Here is a 24,705-nt window from a genome sequence, read left to right as displayed (position 1 = left end):
TTTGTCCGGTGCGATTCTGGCGTTTCTGACTCTCAGCATAACTTGAGGAGTCTTCAAAAGTTACTCTACCGTGCGCATTGGCGTGACTGAAACAAAACAAAAACGTAATAGTCGATACCTTAAGTTTCCATTCTTCAGTATAAAGCGGCCAAAAAACCTTGGGCTTGAGATTGGTGCTGGCAATGGTATGGTTAGCCTTGCGGCGTCTGCCTGCAGTTGCTGCACCGTAACGCCATTTAAATATCAATTTGTTTCCACTGATCAGGCACATACGATCTCACGTAGCAGTTAATACCCATGACTGCTTTCACCATCTGGAGCCAGCAACCGAGTCCTGTGGAAAAACTAAAGGTGTGAAACCTCATTTCTACTGCTGGTAACGGACCATCAACCGTTAGTGGGACTTCTACGAGAAGATCGACCGGTGTCGCTAATGGCGTCGACATGTATTCAAAGATGGGCACATATCCTAAGCCAGGATCGCTACTGCGTTCAATATAGGACCGGGAAGCAAAATGCCGATGCACTCAGTCGTTGGCCCGTGCCGACCCCAGATGTCTGTCCCGAGGGAGCTTTACCAGAACAGTTCAGTTCAGTCGTTCAGTCGTGTCCGACTCTTCGTGACCCTATGGACCATGTCACGCCGCGCTTTCCGGTCTCTCACTATCTTCCTAACATCACATAACTTCATCTGCAGTACCTCGAGGATGCCATCTAACCATCGCGTTCGCTGCCTACCCCTTCTCCGGCGACCCTCAACCTTTCCCAACATCAAATCTTTCTCCAGCGACTCCTCTCTTATCATCAGATGAACAAAGTAGCTGAGCTTTAACTTTAGAGTTTGACTCTCCAATGAGCAGTCAGGGTTTATGGTCGACAATATCGACTGATTTGATCTTCTGGCAGTCCAAGGAACTCTCAAGAGTCTCCGCCAGCACCACAATTCAAACGCGTCAATTCTTCGGCGCTCAGCCTTTTTCACAGTCCAACTCTCGCATCCATACATCACAACAGGAAAGACCAAAGCACGAGTTATACGGATCTTGGTTGGCAGACTAATTAATGTCTCTGCTCTTTACTAGGCGATCAAGGCTAACCATTGCTCTCTTTCCCAGAAGCAGGCGTCTCCTAATTTCATGGCTGCAGTCTCCTTTCGAGGTAATCTTGGAGCCCAAGAACAGAAAATCTGTCACAGCTTCCACTTCTTGTTAATTGATGCTCCAGGACTTGACAGGGCAAGACGCCATGATCTTTGTCTTTTTAATGTTCAGTTTAAGCCCAAACTTCTCACTCTCTTCTTGTATGCGCATCAGAAGTCTCTTGAGTTCCACTTCACTTTCTGCCATTAAAGTGGTATCATCCGCATATCTAAGGTTGTTGATACGTTTTCCAGCAATCTTCACTCCAGCTGAAGACTCGTCCATACCGGCCTTCCTCATGATGCAACCAGCATATAGGTTAAATAGGCAGGGCGACAGTATGCAGCCTTGTCTCACTCCTTTATAAATCGGAAACCAATCAGTAAGACAATGCCCAGTTCTGACTGTAGCCTCTTGTTCTTCATACAGGTTCCTGAGGAGACAGATGAAGTGAATTGGAACTCCCATCTCTTGGAGAGCTTGCCACAATCTGCTGTGATTTACGCAGTCAAACGCTTTCGCATAATCAATAAAGCAGAAGTAGATGGGTTTCTGGAACTCTCTTGCTTTTTCCATGATCCAGCGGAGGTTGGCAATTTGGTCTCTAGTTCCTCTGCCCTTGCGAAACCCAGCTTGCACGTCCGGAAGCTCCCGATCCACATACTGCTGCAGCCTACCTTGGAAGATTTTCAACATCATCTTGCTAGCATGCGAAATAAGCGCGATCGTGCTTTAGTTGTAACAATCTTTGGCACTGCCTTTCTTTGGAATGGGGATGTACACTGACCTCCTCCAATCCTGTGGCCACTGCAGGGTTGTCCAAATCTTCTGACATAATGTATGCAGAATGTTAATAGCGTCATGGTTGAGGTTTTGAAGCACCTCAGCTGGAATGCCATCAATTCCGCTAGCTTTGTTCTTAGCAAGGCTGGCTAAGGCCCATTCAACTTCACTCTTCAGAATGCCCGGCTCGAGATCAGTAATCACAACCGTCTTATGTTGGGTTTGCACATCCGGGTCCTTCTTGTACAGTTCTTCTGTGTATTCCTGCCACCTCTTCTTTATCTCTGAGGCTTCAGTGAGGTCCTTGCCTCGATTGTCCTTTATCACGCCCAGCTTAGCACAGAAGCTTCCTTTGATATCTTTGATTCTCTTATACAGAGCTCTTGTGTTCCTTAATTGGCTGTTGTCCTCAACTGCTTGGCACTGTATGTTCAGGAAGGCATTCTTATCTCTCCTTGCTATTTAATGAAAATCCGCATTGAGAACCTTGTATCTTTCTCTTTCCCCCATAACTTTTGCCATCCTCCTTTCCTCAGCTATTTACAAAGCCTCTTCAGATAACCAGTTTGCTTTCTTGCATTTCTTTTGCTTTGGAACTACCTTAGTAGCAACTTCTTGTATTATATCACGAACATCAGTCCACATCTCTTCGGGCTCTCTGTCTTCTAGATCTAATTCTTGAAATCGATCCCTCACTTCAACAGCATATTCTGATGGGATTTGATCCAGATCATACCTGAAAGGACTTCTAGTTTTCTGCGTTTTCCTCAATCGAAGCTTAATTTTGGCAACAAGAAGCTGATGATCGGTGCCACAATCGGCCCCAGGCGTTGTTTTTACTGCTTGTATAGCGCTTCTCCATCTCTGTCGGCTAAAAATATAATCGATCTGATTCCTGTACAGACCGTCCGGTGAAGTCCATGTGTACAGGCGCCTCTTGTGCTGTTGAAAATGAGTATTCGCTATGGTCAGGTTGTTTTCTTGACAAAACTCTACTAGCCTCTGCCCAGCTTCATTTGGCTCGCCAAGACCGAACATGCCTATATTTCCAGATATTTCTTCACTCCCGACTTTAGCATTCCAGTCTCCTATGAGAAAAACGACGTCTGATGATGGGGTGCGGTCTAAAAGGCATCGTAGGTCCGCATAAAATCTATCAACGTCAGCTTCTTCAGCAGTAGTGGTCGGTGCATAGACTTGGATAACTGTTATGTTGAAAGGGTGACCTTGGATCCGAAGTGAAATTATTCGGTCGTTTTTTGGGGTTGTACCCTAGCACTGTTTTGCCAATTCTTCTGTTTACTATGAGAGCGACCCCATTCCTTCTCTTGGATTCGTGCCCACAATAAAAGACATAATGGTCGCCGGAGTTAAATTCTCCCATTCCGGTCCACTTGAGCTCGCTGATACCCAAGATATCAATGTTCAATCTGTCCATTTCTCGCTTGACGACATCCAGTTTACCTTGCGTCATAGATCTTACATTCCATGTTGCTATGTGATATATCTCCTTGCAACATCGGACTTTCCGGTCGCTTCCCGACACATCCACAACTGAGCGTCCTTTTGGCTTTAGCCCAGCCGCTTCATTCGTCCTGGAGCTACTAGGAATCGCCCTTTGTTCATTCCCAGTAACATGTGGGACGCCTTCCAACCTGGGGGCTCATCTTCCGGCGCCATATCATTAATGGTATTGTGACTGGCCATGGGGTTTTCTTGGCAGGAAATACTGGAGTGGGTTGCCATTACCTTCTCCAGTGAATCACATTTTGTCAGAACTCTCTGCCGTGGCCTATCTATCTTGGGTTGCCCTACACAGCAGAGCTCACGACTTCATCGAGTTTCGCAAGCCCCTCCGCCACGACAAGGCAGTGATCCATGAAGGGGTTTACCAGAACACTCGCTCAATTGAGAGCGAGTTACCAGAACACTCGCTCTCGATTGAGAGTCTTGACAGCTATTACGTACCGCCTGGTACCTTACAGGTACTAACGACGCAGATGAAGGCCTCTGTATTGTTCGAAATTTTGTGTTCAATGGATGGCCTCAACAACTTTTGCCGTGCCGCGGTCATCTTTAGCCTTATTTTTGCAGGCGCCTAGAGCTGTCGAGCGCAGACGGCCTGCTCTACTGGGGTCATCGGATTCTCGTGCCTCGCTATGTTCTGGTCCCCATGCTGGTGATGTTGCATCAGCATCATCATTTTTTAACATTTTTCATTTCATTTTCATTTATTTTTTATTTGCCGTTGTTAAAAAGCAGACAACTCAGCTGCTATCCTGAGAAAGCTGCCCATTCTTGGGGAACTGCATCTACAAGGACTCCGAGTTGTGAGTCCGCTTCTCCGCAGCGCGCTACAGGGATAGTGTGTTTACTTTCCGCATTGTAATGAAAACTTGGAGTACTGACCGTATGCGGGGCCACACATATATTTAGTACCTAAGCAGGAGTTATTGCACACTCACGCACCCATACACATGCAGCTTTGCAGTGGCGGAAAAGAAATAACTGTCAAAACTGAGAGCATCTTCCAAGGCCGCGTAAATTTTGAATGCGTGAAATTATACAACATGTTGCCTATACTTATGGACACACAGTTTTTCGTCACTATAGTTGTTTCACATAAGAGGCGTAATAAGATGCAACAGCGGCCTGGCAGCGAAATACGCGCTCACAGAAGCAGTCAGGTCTTCAGCGCTACCAAAGCTGCCCATCAGACCGAAGCAGCCCATACTTAACTGGTAGGAAAAAAAGTAAACGAAAGAAAGCAAGCGCGGAAACTGCTCCGTGCTTTGCCGTGGGTAGCTCCAAGCCGTCACTTGTTTGAAACCGCGCTGTGTATACGTTGGCTAGCCAGCCTGCTTCTCATTTCATCCTTTCCGCACTTCCAGTTGAAAAAAATAAGCGTGCGTGCGTGCTTGCGTGCGTGCGTGCTGCTTTGTGCTTTGCTCGCACGACGTCTAGACGCTCCCTTCCACTAGCTCGAAGCCGCGCTCCGACCCACCTCCTTGCATTCTTCCCGCGCATTGGACTTGAAGTACAGCTTGCAGCCACCCTCTCACTCCATCCAGTAAAATGAAGAAAATAATTCTAGTAATGATAAAAAACACCCATAAGGCGCGCAGAAGTGACGTAGAACCTATGTCACTTTGACCTGAGTTGCTTTGGGACGCAAACCAACCAAACCAATCAACTTTTGTATCACGTGATTGTGCCATTGCGCGCCTAGTATCTGCAAAAATATCCTTCCAGCTCAGATATGGCTCAGACCGAAGCTTTTCCACCCGCGGGGTGGGTACGTCATCGGCCCCGGTTCAACGTTCAACGTTATGTGCTGCGTACAAAGTGGGTTATCTGTGTCAAACAGGCAGTATTTCTTTCTGCTGGTTGTGGTACAGCCTTACAGCAGTGCGAAGACTTTGCGTGCTCGATGAGAAAAACTGATTGCCGCTGCATGTGCTCATTTTCGGACGATGGGACAATGCTGCGTCCGAGGAAGTTATATAGAACTTCCTTGCCTGCGTCACAGCTCGGCGGGTAGGCCTCCAAGGCACGTTGCAAAAAGAGGGCGGATTGTTTAACGGATGCACGTCTGCACGAGCGGCGTCTCGCTGCATCTATTTTAATTGAACGGTAAAGGTGAGATTTTATTGTCCCCAAGACGCGTGTTCCATTGCGCAAAGCCTTCCGCTCGGCTCCCTTTCCTGCGTGTTTTCCTTAAGGCGCCGCATTACTAATGTTCGCTTAATGTGCTTTAGCTGGTATAACAGGGATGTCCTATTGTCAGTGGGATCTTTCTCATGGATATGTTAAATGCTGAAGTTGTAAATTTGTAGCCTCCCATTGACTCCTCTCGGCAACAAATGATGTGCGAGTGAAAGAATGGAATCTTGAACAGGACGAGATTTTGAGACGAAAGATAAGGAGACGAAATATTTGATTAAGGAACGCCAGAGTATGAAAGCTTCCATTCCTACAGACCAGATAGATTTGGCCGAGATATCAAAGCTAATCAATAAGCGCAAGGTGGCCGATATACGGAAGTATAACATGGAAAAAAATGAGCATGCTGTAAAGAACGGGAGAAGCCTTAAAGCGGTAAAGAAATTGGGCATAGGCAAAAACGATATGTATGCGCTAAGGGACAAGGCGGGCAACGTCATCACGAATATGGACAAGATAGTCAACGTACCTGAGGAGTTCTATACTGATCTCTACAGTAGCCAAAGTAGTAAGGACCGTACTGAGATTGGCGGTAGGAAAAACAATCAGACGTTCCACCAGTGACAAAGGACGAGGTCAAGAAAGCATTAGAAACTATGAAAAGGGGGAAATAAGCTGGAGAGGATCAGATAACTACAGATTTTTTGAAGGAAGGCGGGGGGGGGGGGGGGGGATATCATGCTAGAAAAACTGGCCACCCTGTATACAAAGTGCCTGGTGTCATCGATGTACCGGAACCATGGAAGAATGCAAACATTATCTTCATTCATAAGAAAGGGGCGCTAAAAACCTTATACATTACAGACCAATCAGCTTACTGTCTGTTACGTATAAGGTATTTACTAAGGTAACCGCGAATAGAATCAGGACAACCTTAGACTGCAATCAAGCAAAGGATCAAGCAGGGTTTCGGAAACGGTACTCTCTATCGATCATATCCATACCATCAACCAGGTGATAGAAAAATGTTCGAAATATAACCAGCCCTTATACATAGCATTCATTCATTACGAAAAAGCATTTGACTCAGTAGAAACCTCGGCGGTGATGGAGGCATTGCGAAATCAAGGGGTAGATGAGCCGTACATGAATGTGCTGGAAGATATATATATATATATATATATATATATATATATATATATATATATATATATATATATATATATATATATATATATAGTGTCTGCACAGCAACCATAGTTCTGCATAAAGAAAGTAACAAAATTCCCATGAAGAAAGGTGTTAGGCAAGGAGACACGATCTTTCCAGTAATATTCATTGCTTGCTTAGATGAAGTATTCAGAGACTTGGAATGGGACCAGTTAGGGAAGGGTAGATGGAGAATACCTCAGTAATCTGCGATCTGACATTGCCTTCCTAAGTAACTCGGGGGATGAACTGCAAATAATGATTGATGACCTAGACAGGAAAAGTAGAAAGGTAGGCTTGAAAATCAATATTCAGAAGACTAAGGAAATGTTCAACAGCCTCGGGAAGGAACAGCATTTTAAGTTAGGTAGCGAATCACTGGACGTAGTTGGCGAACATGTCTACTTAGGACAGGTAGTAACCGCAGATGCGGACCATGAAAAGGAAATAACAAGAAGAATAAGATTGTGATGGAGCACATTAGGCAAGCACTCACAGGTTATAACTAGCAACTTACCGGTATCGCTCAAGAGGAAAGTGTACAACAGTTGTACCTTACCTGTACTCACCTATGGGGCTGAAACGTGGAGGCTAACCAAGAGGGTTTTACTTAAGTTGAGGACAACGCAGAGGGCTATGGAACGAAAAATGGTAGGGGTAACATTAAGAGATAGGAAGCGTGCAGAGTGGGTCAGAGAAATAACTCAAGTTACTGACATTCTAGTGAAAATTAAGAAGAAGAAATGGGCATGCGCAGAACATGTAGTGCGAAGAGGGGATAACCGATGGTCGCTTAGGGTAACAAACTGGATTCCAAGTGAAGGAAAGTGTAGCAGGGGGCGGCAGAAAGTTAGGTGGGCGGATGAGGTTAAGAAGTTCGCAGGGGTCAAGTGGATGCAGCTAGCACAGAACCGGGTTGATTGGAGAAATATGGGAGAGGCCTTCGCCTTGCAGTGGGTATAGTCAGGCTGATGATGATGATGATCAAAAAGGAACGGGCAGAGACGCTTGCCCGGAGAAAAAACTGGCACTCTCACTCAGCTGGTATCTGGCGTCGTCTCTACGGCCTCTCTCTCTCAACGGAGTCTGCCTCTGCTTTTTATACGCTTGTCAGTTCAGAGGGAAAGGGAGAAACTTCGTGTCTTAACAAGACGAGATGACTCAATCGCCGGTGGCGCGATAGAATCTCCTCCACCTCCAGCAGACGGGCGAGGGCGACGCACTCTCCCTCGAGCGCAGGGCTTGGCCAGCGTTTGTGCACACACGCACACACACTATAGGCACGTGTGATTTCGGTGTGCTGAGAGACACCCGCGGGAGGAAGCATTGAGCGGCCGGCCGGACGGCGCTGAAATGGCCGAAACGCTCGCGGCTTTGCCTGATGCTACGTTGCGGCCGCGTCGGTTGTCACACTGCCCCGCCGGGGGAGGGAGATCCCGAAGGGCAGGGGACTGCATCCGCTGTCCGGAGGGATTGAAATGTTGCTGCTAACCGGGATTGCCCGACTCTGCTTCTCTTGAGCCCAGTCAGCCAGAAGACTTCCTTCGCAAGTCCTGGTTTTCTACAGCGGACGCTCACTCATTGTGGGTCTGCCCTGGCTGATCACAACTCGCGGGCTGCGTAGTTTCCCTGATCGGCAACACGCTTTTCTGCGTGCCCTGCTCTACCACACAGTCGATTTTGGAAACCGCAATTCCGTCATTTCCTGACTGGTTTCCATCTCCGCCATGCTCTACACAAGCTTCTGCTTCTGACTCGAGGGACGCTTCAGTTACTGCCAGTTCCCCACTCTCCTTTGATGGAACCGGATCAGCTACAGCTACTTGGTTCGGCTTGCAGGCCACCTCACTGAACCAACGTTACTAGGACAATTGCACTGAACGACGTCCCTGCGGATTCCTCGCCGATGGAGCCGCCGCTAACCATCTCAGCTACCTGTGGCTTGACCAAGTTAACACCATACTCTTCTGTTTGAGGTTCGGTCGGCTCGCTGCTGCGGTCGCATTGCTCGGCTGCTTCCCCAAGCTGTAGTTCACTCTCTAGTACCTTTGACTTTTCAGGCTCACTTGTGTCTACAGGGTACGTGGTCTTAATTTCAGCTTGTTGTGCCTCCGACCCTTTCTCATTGCTTGACAACCTCTCCGTAACTACCGCCTTTCCCGCAAGCTCCCGAGCTCTAGATCTGGTCAAGGCCTGTATGCTACCCTTTCCAAACACAAGCCGCTTTTCGCGCAGGAGGTGATCGGAATTGTTGGAAAGAGGTACGAGTACTGAGGAGGAAGCACAGATGACACCGCCGCTTCTGTCTCAAGTGCCCCGAAAGGCCCCTAAATAAGCACTTTGACTATTGGGAAACGCACGCTACGAACTTCCACAGCCTGTTTGATTCACGCGCACTCGCGTGAAATCAGAGGGGTGAACCACATCCATGGTAGCAGCAGAATCGCGAAGCACTCGACACTCTTTCCCGTTCACGAGGTCTCGAGTGTACAGTTCGAGAAGCCTCATGTTCTCGTCACTGCTACATAACGACAAAATCACGATCTTTGGTTTTGTCTCTGGACACTGCGGCGAAAAATGAGCAGGCTTCTGGCTTGTATAACAGACGCGCGATTGCCTTGCCTCGAACCTCTTTTCGCGTTCGGCTTCGGCTGCCGCCATTTCTTTATGTTCGGCCGGACTGCTTTCACTTGCATCCGCACCACGTTTATTCTCTTTGGCTCTAAAGGGTGTGAACCTGAGCATCTCGAACTTCGAGCCGAATTCCCCCGAATTCCCCTTAGCTCCACGAGCCCGACAAGCACGACGCGTCACAAACTCTTCAGCTAGCTCGGCGGCTCTATCCATCCACGGCCGGTCTCGAGGGAGAACGCGTTTCCCTCTTCTCTTACGGCCTCTCCAATGGGGTCTGTTTCCACCGCCCGCCGCGCCTCGGTGGGGTCGCCACCGCCCCACTGCTGCTCCTCCGCTACAGCCTTTCACGCGCAAGGGAAACGCGCGCTCGCTCTTCGCTCCGCCCGCATCGGTTGCAACCCGCAGGTCCTCATATTTCACTCATTATGGCTTATAGGAAGAAGCCGTAATCAGCGTCTGATTTATGTATGAGCAATAAAATAGTCAATAATGCGCGTGCGCGTGAGAGCGCGCGCGTCTTCGTCAGTGCTGTCGCGCACGGTCGAATGAAGTTTCGGGTGCACTTACATAAACACTTTTTGCCTCAAAATTTTTCACAAAACTATATATGTACCATTTTATGCAGTGTGCCTTTGAAAGTTGTAAGCAGGTATAGCGCGACCTGACGCTAGTGCATCGCAAACTGTTCGGTGGATATTCTGTCAACCGCTGCCGTTTTCGTTTAGAGCAAAAGGGCACTGACGAAAATTCATAGCACGTCGCAGATTCAGAGTAAGGAACAAAAATTCACGCATACAGCTAAAATTTCAGTTGTCTAGTGAAGTGGGCTGTTCTAGCTTCGTTTAAAACAAATCAGTAGGTTGAAAGACAGCAGATGTATACGTAGACTCGCGACTGACGCACACGTAGACAGTCGTAGTCAGTTTAATACAGTGATAAAAACAACATGTAATCAAGGAAATAGGCATAAACAGATATGCATAATTGAAAAGAGCAGCAAGCAATAAAAAAAAATGTCCTTCAAAGTTAACACATTGCACTCATTCATCAAAACGGTACATGCGGCTAGGAAATTAAAGTCTCAAAATCTTTCTGGACGGTTTGTGCACATAAGGAGCTGGCCTTTCATTCCTGTCTGTCACCTCCTTAGCATAATTGTCAAGAAGAATTCTGAGAAATTTCTCACATATTAAAGAATCGGACCTTATAGGCTATTGTCAGTGCCTTCCGGGCAACTCAGCAAAGGTGAGTTCTCAAGTGCTGGCTGGATTAAGATTTGAAGGACTTCAAGGACATTTGTGTATGGTAGGTGCACGACAGCTTTTTCAAAAAGAGACACAACCTTGTGCAAGAGGGCTACAAACTCTGGTTTTGGATAATGCGGTCCGCTAGAATCTTGTCCTCGCAGAATAGTGTACATGGGGCTGCTTCTTTCGCTGGTTTCAAGAAGGATATAGCACAAGCGTCACACCCGAAGTCACTGATTAACTTCATAATGTATCCAGCACGTCAGTTGTAGCTGATGGCGTTGGCGAATCGTAACACCAGTCACCATGCAGCCTCTGCAACAGCAGCCAAGAAGTCGGCCTCCGGTAGAGCCTGCCATACACTGTTGCACCAACTTTCATAATGCAGTCCCTAGCAGCCAACGTTGTAGCAGCCGAGTGGTACGGCTTGCATTAGCTGTGTACTCGTTCTGGTCTCACGGGAGAATGACGGAGAAAGCTATGTACGCCGGGTATTTACGCCGAAGGCTTGTTCTCGACAATGTCGTAAACTAACCGGTCGAGTGAGTTGGTAAACGAGAAAGTCGATGTCATTTACCTATCTTTTCAGAAATGTGGCGCAACAAACACAAACACAAGAGAAGATACACAACACACGCACCAACTAGCCCCTCAAGCCGTCATTTACCTATCGTCCTGCACAAAATCTTTACCCATTTCAATCCAGTCGTACAAAATTGTGACTGCGACATGACGAAGAATATTGGTCAACATATTTAACTGGTACCCCCGCCAGATGTTAGACTAAATAATAGAGAAGCTGTCGCGTGGAGGCGGCTAACTAATACGTTCATGAACCCGGTCTGGGCGTTTCACGCGCTACCAGACTTTAGAGACAATGATCTCTGCAAACATTGGAGGGCGAGAGGGACCCTCGACCACATAATTTGGGCGTGCCCACAATCTCCAGGAATAGGTCAAAATATTACAAGTAGAGAAGCCTGGGATACCCTGCTGCGAAGCGCGGACCCTGCGATCCAGCACCGCACCGTCCATCTGGCGGAAGAGGCCGCAACAAGCCAAGGGCTACAACGGCCGGTCTCGAGGGAGAGAGCGCGCGCTCTTTCTTACGGCCTTCTCAATCGCCGCGTGAACAATGGGAATTTTTCTCCTTGAGTCACGCTCTCCGCCGCCGCAAGGGGCGCGACCTGCTCACTGTTCGCTCCGCATCTGCTTCAGTGGCGGCGGGTGGCTTTTGCCTGGTTTTGCGCTGTCGCCCGCGGGTTTCGTGGTGAGTGCAGCCCCTAAATGAAAGATTGCAGAAGGTAGATGCTGCAGCAGCATCCTGTCAACGTGCTATACACGTGAATGGAGTCTTTATATTAAAAAAAAAAAAACACTGTCGCTCAGCAAACGTTCGACAAGCATATGACATGTATTTCGGCATGGTATCTACATTTGTTCATTTTAATCTGAATTTTTTTCCCAAGCCTGTACAAGAAGATGAAAAAAAAAAATAATGAATGAGCAGTGATCACATCGAAGCTTCTTCAAGGCAAACATAACAGCAACAATAGCAAAACCGTCTTTCAGCGCTTGATGAGAAACCATCGAGGTAACACCGAAGATGAAAATAATTTTATAAAAATGTAATATAAGCTGCACAATGCTTACATGACAAAGTATTAGTATAAAGTCAGAGTAAAAGTTTTGTTATCAATTTTGCTATAATTTATAGACCAGCAAATGTTTTATGTTGTATTATAAACATTATTTTAATTTTGTAAATAAACGTTGGTTTAATGAAATGTTTACATGATATCATGATTATTTCATGAAAAAAAAACAGGAAATCTATTTCAAGCACTAATTCCTAGCAATATTTTCTTTCTTTTTCTAGTATGTTTTTGAACTAATAGTTTTTGTAACTATCTGTGCAGTAATGCCTGCCTTAGAGAGCAATCGCTGCCCCATTATTTTGGTAGAATGCTTTGCTTATTACACATTAGCCCCTGTTACTCAAGGGACACTCCTCAATAATGGATATAAAAACTTTTCTCTGTGCTATTTATTCAAAGGTGACTATAGGAGTTGTATGCCGCGCTGTATTGCGTAGTTGTGTACCGTCACCAATGGTAGGCTACATGCTCGTGCAGGGTTGTTTTATCATTTTCAAGAACGCTAGTGTAATGCTGCATATATATTAGATATATGTTGTTAAAATGTTTATAGAAAGGTTATGGTAACGTTTATTTATAGCTCTATTAGGCGTTAAAAAAGAAAAGAACGTTAGGAACACCGAAATAACATTTGACCAAAACTGAAATTGAACACTACTGTAATATTTTGAGCGATAGCTGGGCCGAAATGAAGGAGAACAAAAAAAAAAATGAATTACAGTCATGCCTCATTAGTATAGTTTTGTTCCCGAGCAAATTTATCCTTAAAACGAATTGTCCGTAATAACGAATCGCGAATAAAATTTTTTCCAATATTATGCCATGATAGGATCTGCTTCTACGCATAGTGGAGTTCATTGAAGTTGGAATTAGACAATATTTTTGCCGCTCCAATCTCATTATCCTCGTTGTAATTATGCCTGAAATAACATAGTTCCGCTTCACTCGCTTGGATATTTATACGCTTAATGGCATATCTTATGTCTAGATGACTTACTCTTACCACGGCTGTTCATGCGATTGAATAGCTTGGTCCCCAGAAAAACTGCCCAAAATTGAGTTGTCCATATCAACGCGGCTTATATGTTAACGATCGAGGAACTTTAGCTTGTAGATAAATTTCCGGTCTTACCTATATGTACACGGTCTTGCGGAATATTGATGTCTGCCTCTTTTCTTCTTTTTTTTTTTCTAAACAAACCCACTTGAGTGGCGCCGGGTAGGCCGCTACACGATTGTTACAGGGTTGTGGCGGCCACCCGTGCCCTGGGGCACCTGAGGAGGGCACGGGCAGCGGCGTCCAGAAAGCTTACCGCACACGTGGTAGACAGATTGGGTCTTCCCTTTTTTTCTTTTTCCCCCGCTTCTTGCCCGTGCCCACAGATGGACTCGGTTGCCATCAAGAAAGCACTCACAGGAACCATCTGGGACGCTGCTTTAAAGTCATGGACGCGTGCGCTAAAGCGCCCCAACCTAACTTCCATTTCCTTCCATTCGCCTGAGCGCAAAGCGATTGGCAGCCCGTGCTTTGCCGGCTTTTTCTCGAGACTCGCGTTTTGTTCCCTTGGACTTGGTGCACACGCCGCGTGCTCTCATCGCACTATGCCGCTGCAGCCAGCGTTGTGCTTTGTGCCGTGAATTTTGGTGTGGATTTCAACCCGTTCCAAGCTTGCTCTGATTACGTGTTGTGTGGCGGCGTGGACTGCTCACCGCCGACTCTTCGACGCGCCGATGGTGTACTGTTGGGTAGTACGAAGAGCGAGCGCGCGTTTCCCTTGCGCATGAACGACTGTAGCGGAGGAGCAGCAGCGGGGCGGTGGCGACCCCACCGAGGCGCGGAGGGCGGTGGAAACAGACCCCGTTGGGGAGGCCGTAAGAGAAGAGAGAAACGCGCTCTCCCTCGAGACCGGCCGTGGGGCTACCTGCCAGCCTCTAATCCGCGGGCGCACGACTCCCCGTTTCCGATGGAATTAAAAGTTGTACAACCAACCAACCAACCAACCAACCAACCAACGACGCACTATTTGAAGGTGAATAAAAGGAAAATTCATTTCAACTGAACCGCTCAGAAACGTCCACGTCGCTAAATCCTGACTCAGGCGCGCCACGATATGCACAAACAATATGCAAAAAAAGGCCAAAAGGAATACTTAATGTACGAGAAAGGCGGGTTCATTCCACATAACCAACCGACTACTATTCCGGGGTACCCGTGTTCGAACCAAGGAAACAGAGAGAAACTCACAACACAAAATAACTCATGCGTATCGATAGCAGCAATGAACACCGCCGCAACAAACGCCTTTCAAGCTGCAGCAACGAGCAAATTTTGCACTGACGAAACGCCACCCAGCAACAGACCGTACGCCTCGAAGCGCGTCATTTTAAACGAAAGCGCGCCATGATGCACAGGTCATGTGAGTGTGACGTATTTTTGTGTGATGCCACGAAAAGCTGCATAATATATTGCTTAAATTGTAATTTTAAGGTTATTATTTAATTTTGTTTTGACTCGTTAGGAGTTAAGTGGTATATAGCTAACGTTTATAATCGTTTTAATATCCTCTTTCTTATTCCCACGGTTACCGTCGAAACAGTACCGAAACAACATACACACGTGCCTTCCCAGTGGTTGTCGTTAGTTGCGCTTTGCCATTACGTGAAGTGTTCGGTGCCAGACGGTTTCTTGCTCGCTATCGTTCTTTGACCTTTGCTAGACATGAAGAATAAAAAGTCGAAGGGACCCAGAAAGAAGCGGGATCCTGCGATGCGCAAGAAAAAAGAACCGGAACAGGTGAGCGCCTTGCTGTTTCCCAGTGTGCAGACAGGGCTCTTGTACCGCATTTCATCCAATCCGATCGGACGATCTTGATCATATCGGCTTCCTGAAGTTCTGAGTAGACCAAATGCGTGCTGTCGTGTTCTATAACTTTGAGTTATACATATGCGCCGGCTCTGTTGAACCGGGTCTGGTACACCTTGGAGGCTCTCAGTCGCCGCATCTACGTGCAGTCTGCGTGCTGTCATCATATCTACATACTTCGTTCTGCCTGAATGCAGGAAACGTTTCTGGAGGATGAATCCGAAGGGGAGGAAGACTTCGACAGCATGAAATTGGACGCAGCGGCAGCGGCGTCGACCAAGAAGAAATCGGGTGGTTTCCAGGCCATGGGTGAGCAGCAGTAACACATTAGCAAAAATGTACTAGGCGTAATTGCTGTTGTTTTGACAAAAAACGCCAGTATTTTCACGTAACAACCATGGCTTGGCGAACAGATGGACTGCAATGGAATAAGGTTGCGCAGTTCTTGTGCTAGAAAGTATTGAAAGATGAAGGCGTGCAAGCGAACGAAAGATCGGTGGTTTTTGAATGTGGACAGCAAATTACGTCTTTGGGTGCCCTGTGATCAATGTCACACCCGTCGTACTAGCTTGCCATTTGCCCCATTCGCCTAATGTTCATAGTAAAGTGTCGTTTACTCTGAAATTCTCATTTTCCCCTTATATACAGGTGGATAATGCCGCAATTTCATTGTTTCTTGTGTACATATGTTGCAATGGTCCCTGACCAGTATCTGAAGAGCAGTGCTGACCATCTGAGCATTTGTGGTACATCAGCATAAGCTGCTGGCACAGGTACCCCAGGCCAGTGATATCTATGCTCTCTAGACAGTGGCTAAGAATTTTTTACACACTGTTCATTTGAAACGTGCGGGTCACCCAGCTGTTGTCCCCAACTGAGCCACTCATGGTGGCCTTGTTTTTGTTTTGTTTGTTTGTTTTGGGGTTGAGGGGGGGTCTAGAGTGATGTGACCATTCTACAGGATTTGTAAAGTTTGACAATGCATTAGTAGGGCTCTGCTAAGTCAGTTTACATATAACTTAAATGAGCATGTAAAAGCACTGCAACATTTTAGTCGCTACTGATTATTCTGGTGAAATGGCTTCCTCATGTGTTTCTGATGGCAGTGCAAGAAGAATTATTGAAATCCGAGCATGATAAAAAACTTATTGCAATTTAGTGCACAGAGGTCAAAATGCAGGCCGTCGAAAACAGCCTGTATCAAGGGTGACCTATTGGAAAAGGGTGGTGCAATTCAGAACGAAGGCAGGGACTAAACTGCAGGATGTGATAGCAGCAATAGATGGAGGCAGATTTTTGGGCACTGCAAGAGGCCACTGTGTTGGTGCACACGAGCCTGAAAAACATTGTACACAAGAACGTCGACCCCAACGTGTTTATACAGAACCTGCGCTCAGCTGGATCATTGGCTCCGTGTTCCTTAAGAATAGCACCCTTGAAGCCGCCTAACAACAGGCACAGTTATTCCTCCTTGCAAGCCGACCCCCTCATTGAGTCGCTGAGGCAAGTGCTGCGCCACATTCTGGGTTGGGCATATTCAAGGCCGAAGCAGCAAGGACACTATCACTAAAAGGGGGGAGGCGGAGAGGAATGAACAAGCTTTGCATTGCATTTCTGAAGCTGCAAGGATGCAGGGCCCTACAAAATTGGTAAAAACTTATCAGGCTATGGAGGTAGCGAGTCTAAAGCTATTTTCGGGCTGTAGAGAGGCACCTCCAGGATAAGGAGGACCACCAGGGCACCCCCGAATGGGCTGGGAGGGATGCAACAGGGTGACCTGATAAAGGAAAAAGGGAGGGGTTGGTGTAGTCCTGCACTCAGACCGTGGGTGGTCGAGCGCAAAGCAAAAATTTCAGGAACATGTGTGGATCACCGGGATGCTATTGGGAAAGAGGACAATGGTAGCTATAGTATATATGTTGACTGGTAATGCAGCCAAAGAGAAAAATGAAATCCTATGGGACTGTCTAAGACAAGACATTGGAGCCTTTTGACAGGACCACCAGGTATTGATTGTAGGGGATTTCAGTGGCCACTTAGAGGAGTTGGATGAAAGTACAGATTTGATCAGCCAAGAGTTGCTTCGTTCTGTTGATCAATTTGGTTTAATTCTGGAAGCCTACAACCAAAGTGTGATGACCAGATTACCTTGGCGTCAAGAGACAAAGGGTCCTTTATTGACTTCGCATTAATGTCACTGGCTCTATGTGAGTCCCTTTTGAACATACCCGTAGACAAGGAAGGGAAGCACAATTTTGGAACTGACCACAACAGAATACAACTTAGTTTTGGTGGCAATAGCTGCATAGAGCAGACACCAGACAACATGCGTTGTTACCTCTTCAGTCATGGTATAGACCACCTGGAAGAGAGCTTGGAAACGTCACCAGTGGAAGTGTATGAGGCATTGGTAGAACAAAAGCAGCCGATGCTTCACAATAAGTGACGATGGAGCAGTAGACATGGTAGGCATACTCCCAAGCGTTGGTTAGGTACTGAGGTTCGAAGGGCGATCATGGAAAGGAAGGAAGCATGCCGGCAGCATCGACTGGCGCTGATTCTGCACTTGCGTAAGGTGTGTAAGGAGAATGAGGAGAAAGGAGCCAGCTATATGCAGCAGAGGATCATAACCTCGAACAGTGGGCTATATACGCCCCAGTTATATACAGGCCGCTCGTTACATCTACATCAGGATTTCCACCAGGGTCAACAATTTCAGGACAATTTATTCACCCTCACGAAGTGCATGGAACTTGCAGTGGGTCAGGGCAGAGAACTGTGGGCATTTGACTACGGTGTATGGGCACATGACTTCGTAAAGCACAATGTCGTATGGAATAGAAGAGGTAGTCGCCCGGCTGCACGCTCTCTACACGAAAACCAAATTAGTGATTGAGTGGCAAAACCTCCGGTCTTGGCCTGTCGAGGTGCAGCGAGGCCTAAACCAGGGATGCCCTCTCTCTGGTGTTCATACTGCTGTTGAGCGATCTGGAAGGTGAACTAGAGAGGTATGGTGGCAGATTTGACCTGATATACCTGGACGGTAGGCAGGTACTGCAACAGGTCGTACCAGGGAGGTCTGTTCTGCGCCAATGACATTTTACTTGTGGTGGGCTAGGAGGCAGTTCTCGAGAAGCTATTGGATGTTTGCATTGCGCATACGGAGCAGTTGGGCCTTCAGTTCCGCATGAGGAAGGATGCGGTACTGGGCTGGTCCTACGTCAAGACCACTGTGGAGCTGAAAATACTGCTACAAGGCCATGAAATCCTATGGGCGTCAACCTACTGATACTTCGGGATAGACCTCATGACACAGCGTACCTCCCTAGCCAACTACAAGAACGGCTTTCGTGCAAAGACGATGTGGAACCAGAGTGTCCTCAGAGCGAAGGCGATGCAGTTGTTAACTAGGACGGAGATACTGCAGATCATATTGAAGGCGGTGATGGTGACTGGACTGACATGCACAAATGCAGTACTATGCATCTTCTCCGGGAGACAAGAATTCGTGGAAGGAAGGCAGAGAGAAATGATGAAAGAGGCACTGGGTGCCTGTCGTTCATTTCCCATTGAAGTAGTACAGAGGGACGTCGGATGGTCTTCCATAGAGGTAAGGGCGGCAGAGGCTAAGATTAGTTTTGAGATTCGCTCATGGACTCTAGGAGGAAAATGCAGGGTATATCAAGCGCTCCGTTGTCTCTGCTTCATTGTATATACATGCTGGAAAAGGGTTCGTGTACTGAGAACCAAGTACAATATACTGTTGCAAGCAATAACAAACACTAAAGATACCTGCTGGACCAAAGCAAAGGTTCAAGAATGTGTGGCAATGATGAAGTGGTGGAGAACCGGTGCAGTGGCCAAGCTTGCTGTTGGTGTGTACTCGACACACAAAAAAGCATAGCTCAGGAGCGGTTCTACGACAACTCGTGCCCTGCTCTTTGAGGCTCGCACGGATCGATGGCAAGTACAATGCTGGTGTTATGTGTTTGGCCTGCAGATGGGAGACGGAGATGACTGAAGTTATAATTATGACTTGTGAGGTGCTCCTACCATCCCACCCTAGTGGGTCTACCTTGATGAAAGTTCTAGGTTTCATTTTTGGACTGCTGCAAGGGGGCATTGCGGTTGGTGGTGAAACGTCACAGTGGAATGAAAGTGTCATGGCAACAACAAAATGCTGCATTGAGAACTGGAAAAGGCGAACAAGATAGATGGTGTTGGTGGTGCTGATGCCATGGCTGGACAGACTTCGCCACAGTCAGGACTTGGCTAGGGCTCGTAAAATCCACCCGTTGTAAAGGGGAACGCCAATCCAGTTCAATCCAGTAGAAAATTCAAAATAGGGAGATTAAGGCGGGGGAGGCAAACTCAACAAAGGAAGTGTCCCCTATGTTTGTTTATTCGCATGATTGGAAGGTACACCAGCTCACCCCAACCTCGCCTCTTGTTCGGCCTTTCTTACTTTTTGCTGAAAATTTTTTTTTACATCTTTAGCCGAGATGTCCGAACTGGCCTTGTTTTGTCATTGCCTTGTTCGGGCAATTGAGCAGCGTGCAGTGCTCACCTTCACAAAAGTTTGAAACTAAATTTAAAGTGTCACCCCTTGCATTGTTCTTATTAGTTTTCACTCACTTTCACACATTGTTTTAGATTTTGTTCCTTGCGAAACATCGTACAGCACTTTCACACATTATATTTTAGGTCCACATCCCGAATGTAGAGAAACGAAGTTACAGCTGGACACTCAACCAATCCGAAAGCCAGCACTTACTGGCTAGCCACCTCATTGCTGCTGCCGAAAATCACTGTCACGTTCCGGTGGCTCTAAACGGGCATTTCTGGAGAAGATTGAAATAACAAATGTTACGATTTTGACTATCTCTTAGATCTCTCAGGCACTAAAGACCTCATGCTTGTCTAACTTCGCAGGGCTCTTTTAAATTTAATAAATTAGAGAAGTTGTCTCACAGCAATAAGATTTGTGCTTCTCTCCCATTTCCAGGTCTGACTCACGCAATCCTGAAGGGCATCCTGAAACGGGGGTACAAGCAGCCAACACCAATCCAGCGCAAGGTGGGTGAATGCAAAGCTTGATACGTTCATCGGTGGTGATCATTTTGGCCCTTGTATCGCTGAATTTCGTGACTAGGCAGATTACTTGTGGCAACAAATCATGGATCACCCTTACATGCAAACAAAATTGTCATCCGAGTCCCTTAAGAGCACAACTAAGTTCTACATCCTGCAACTACTCTGACAAAGTGAGCTGGAAAGCAGATGAGGCATGAGCCACTTGCCATCGATTGTCACGTCTCTCACACGCCAACCGAAACCCATCACTGATGCACATGTCTGCACATGTCTAGACCTCGGTTATTACTTAAGGTAACTTGGGGTGATCTGAAGTAAGGCAGTTACGTGACCTTCCAGTCTAGCTTGTTGCAGCTGGTTCCCAGTATTGGTGTGTCACCCAGAATCCCAGTGTTTTCTTACTGTAAACAGTACACCAGGAACATGCAGATTTTTCAAACACAGGTTGTTACAAAAACAGGATGTGCATAATTTGGGCTGCACAGTAGCTGGAAAAATTATATGGAAAAATGCCACTTTCTTGTAAAGGCCACACCTTGTCAACTATTGCACAAGCGCATGCAATATCTAGCTCAGACATCGCTGAGAATATTCTGTACTTGGTGGACAAGCCTATATAGTTTCTTTTAAAAAAATTGAAAGATGGCTTAGCTCTGCTATGCCTGGATATACGTAGCAAAAAGCAGTGACTACCTCGGGATCAGAAGAAATTAATTTCTCCAGTTTTCTGCGCCGTTCGCCAGCAGCTAAACTCTCCTTGGCTTCCATGTCGAGCGCGTCTCTAAGTTCACTGGCATTCTATAATTCGTTTACAGGAAAGAAAAGGCGCAGCATCTGTCACTCGCGGAAGGTAAGAAGCGCCGCCCGGTGACGTTGGAGTGCACTCATTCCCGCTTGGTCCTCATAGCTGACGGTAAATGGGTGACGTCACATCCTTGACGTCACCCTAATTGAGTCACCTAACTACTTTTTAATCTATTTCTATATATGCTTGTGGTGCGGCGTTCAAGGAAGCTCCAAATGAAAGGCGCCGCACGGATGCAGGGATGGAATGCCCGACAAGGTTAGCTTCGTATATGCGTGAATCTCCTGGTGATGTCACCACCAGTCATGACGTCACGGCCGATGATGTCACCATATGACGGCTATGGATGTCTCGAAACGTCTAACCATTGCTATTGGTTAGTGATAGTTAACCATGACTTGCACTTTCTGAGTACTAGTTAATGTCTGATTAGTGTTAAACACCTCTTAACTAGAAAGTGATAGTTAAAATGACCTGTAAATGCATGGGTTCCTATGAGCATCTGCAACGCCGGCAGAGCTTGGTGAGGGGGCTGCGCAGCTGCCCTTGGCCGTGACATCACTCGGTCGCGGCATACCGCATACGGCATACGCGAAGCTCGGCTCTGACCCTCGTAGTGAAGCTTTTCGCTTCAAAATAAAAAAGAAAGTTGCATGGCCCATTTACTCTAACTGAATCAGAAATGATGGTAGTCATGAAAGCGCCACTATAAACTGCAGTTGAGAAAATGACACTGAACAAACACAGAAAAGGCTGATGCTGCACTGACAACTGAATTATTAGACTAGATTCACTAACATTCTTTTGGTACGCGAAGGTGGCTCGCACTGAGCTCCCCCTTCAGCGCCATCTGATTGGTCAGGCCTGGATGGCTGTATTTGCCAATGGTTTTCCGCACCAAGGTGAACCACGTGTGTAACTACTTTATATTAATCAAGTTTATTCTCTCTCCTCTTCACGCTCACTTGCTGCTATACACAGGAAAATACAACTACTGTATCCAGCTACTGGGTGTAAGCGACCACCTGGCCCTGCTTTAAGCGCATGTGCCTGTATGGCCTATGAGTAGCATGCCTGACTCGGCATCCAAGAACTGTGGAAGGTTGATGTGTATGCCATCCTTCCATCTCAATATGAGTTGGCAGCTCCTCCCAACGTGACAGCACTTATTAGCGTTACATCTAGGGGTGTGCAAATACTCAACTACAAATCGAATAGCAAATTTTCAAACGATTCGCGAATCGAATAACGTGCCGATGCGAGATCTGCCATTCTTCCATCTTGTCCCAATTTTTCAGTGGATTCGCTTATTTTCTGATCGTGCAGAACACATTTCTTTTTTTAATCTGCAGCCACCGCACAGCAGGCGGAAATATATTCTCAATAGCACAAACCTGATAGCAGTGACACTAACCTGGCTGCTTGGCTCTTTAAATTCAGGTCAAATCACCCTTAGATTTGATCGGCCACATTTCGATAAATATGCGCTCCTCCGGCATCATTTTGGTCTCGTTCGAAAGATCTTGATTCAGGCTATTCCCCTATCTTGATTGGCGTCCATGAGCAAACACCTGAAGCTGGAAATAAAGGGTCAAATTGCGTGAAAAATGCGCTGCTATTGGGCTGCAAGAATATGTAACCAACCTGACCATTTTTGGTTGGCTGCCGGCGTCGACTGCTTGCGGCTTGCCGCTGTTTTGAAAAGGTTGCACAGTTAAGCCTAGTGAGCATAGCTCTATTTTGTCATCACGATCACGGCATAAAACACTGAAAATAGGTATAGATTTGGGCATAGTACTGTCCTAAAAAACAAAGAAAGGTAGAGTAAGAGGTGCGTCGGGGACGAAACATCGCCGCATCTTATTGTCTGCAATCAGTGACGAAGTGCCAACACTCCGTGATGGACCGATAACAGCGTAGCTGGGCCCGTATTCCGAGTTTGCATTGTGATCGAAAGTGTCGTTTTCTCACATGGCCTCGAGTCATCTGATTGGTGGAAACGTCGGAACATGATGTTGCCACCTCTTCCGGTTCTGAAGTGGAAACGCCCTTTTCAGGCGTTTCGACCAATCAGGTGACTTAAGGTCATGTGAGGTAGTGACACTTCGATTACGACGCAAACTCGGTAATACGGGCCCTAGTGGGGCTCGGTGTGACAGTGAGGAGCGTGATCGATTTCATCGAGGCGATTCCTGCCGCGTATGGGCAGCGTAATTATGACAGTGCAGATGAAAAAGCGATACCTAAGCAGTTTTCAAGGACGCAACAGAGCGGGCATTCAGAAAAATCAGTGGCAATCACGAGACGGTGTTACGTACGGCATGCGGAATTGCAAACCGTGATGAGATAAGCTTGCTTTTGAGTGGCAGGGGCAATCATCTCAATGGAAAATGGTGCATTCACACCAGAAACCATTCAGAACTCACCTTAATGAGTTGTTGTTTGTCTTGGAAATTCAAATACATGCCTAAATTATTTTTTTTCTTGCTGATTTTTCTCATAATTGCATTTTGGACACAGTCAGAGTTTTGGAGGAGCGATATCTCCGGTTATTTATCCGCTATCGCTAAAATTTTTTTTTTGCTAAAAAGATTAACTCACAAGCTCTGCAGTGACACTACTTTTTTAACTACTGCTTATTTGCTAAAATTATCAATATAAGTCATTTGTTTCAGTCACCAAAAGAAGCTTTTTCTTTGGCAAGTTTGACAAGCCCTAAGTTTCGTCTAAATCATCCTAGAATGCTCATTTATGCCTTACTTAAATCCTTTGTGAGTCTAGATCATTTAAGTATAGAAATCTTCTCCAGAAGATCAATGTTTATAAACCATGCTTCCTCCAAACAAAAGATCAGCTTTCCTTCACATATTTAAAGCTACCAGCTGTAGGTGAGAACAGTTTGCAGTTTTGGAATCGGCACAAGAAAGTCTACAAATGGTGCAAATATGGTGCAATCTGCCCATAAATAAAAGAAATGGCTTTAAGAGGGGTTCGAGAGCCAGTTTGCAGCAGGAATGAAGACCCTCTTGAATGCTGCAGGAAAAGAGGCAAGCAGAACTTTACCGGTCTGGGCAGAATTGCCATGAAATATCTGGCTGTACCAGCAAAGCAAGCTCCAAATGAAAAACTATTTTCTACCTCTGGCAACATTGTCACTTCCAGGCAAGAAAAGCTGTTGCCGGATCACGCGTAGCAGCTGCTTTCTTTTTGCCTCAAAACTTATAAGCACTTCATCACGTTTGAATCAATTTGTTAATATTCAATATTAATTCAAAAAGCACTATTCGGTATTCGCACGCCCTAAGTACACCACACAACGCATTATCAAATAAGTGATCAATCATGTCACCTGCCAGATATCACGTGCCAGAACCATGGTCATGACTTTTCACTCACAACACTGATCCTAGATTTCCTCGAGAACAGGATCTTTAACACTTTTGTATTAAAAGCAGTTGTGAGGTAACAGAGGTGCAAATTAAGGGATTAAGGGATAAGTGAATGGGCACTGCAAACTACTCGTATCCTTCACAGGCCAAAGAGAGTTGGAGGTACACTTAAGCTTTTCCTTAGGGGTAGGTTGCGACAGGGTTAATGGCTCCCGTCCACA

At 46.5% G+C, this 24,705-nt stretch overlaps 1 protein-coding gene across 1 annotated transcript in view; it reads left to right on the top strand.

The window, feature by feature from the left end:
- The first annotated feature begins 14,925 nt into the window (after positions 1 to 14,925).
- The window catches only part of LOC146193754 (ATP-dependent RNA helicase DDX54), a 108,271-nt gene continuing 98,491 nt past the window's right edge, over positions 14,926 to 24,705 (top strand). The window contains exons 1-3 of the mRNA XM_084602812.1: positions 14,926 to 15,127; positions 15,394 to 15,505; positions 20,202 to 20,272. Of these exons, the coding sequence (XP_084458938.1) occupies positions 15,053 to 15,127; positions 15,394 to 15,505; positions 20,202 to 20,272 (258 nt within the window). The 5' untranslated portion in view covers positions 14,926 to 15,052. The remainder of the gene's footprint in view (positions 15,128 to 15,393; positions 15,506 to 20,201; positions 20,273 to 24,705) is intronic.

Source organism: Amblyomma maculatum, chromosome 4, assembly GCF_055883805.1.
Source record: "Amblyomma maculatum isolate TAMU_Amacu chromosome 4, ASM5588380v1, whole genome shotgun sequence".
NCBI lineage: Eukaryota > Metazoa > Arthropoda > Arachnida > Ixodida > Ixodidae > Amblyomma > Amblyomma maculatum.
Note: the sequence above shows the minus strand (reverse complement) of the source record. Positions and strands in the feature narration are given on the sequence as shown.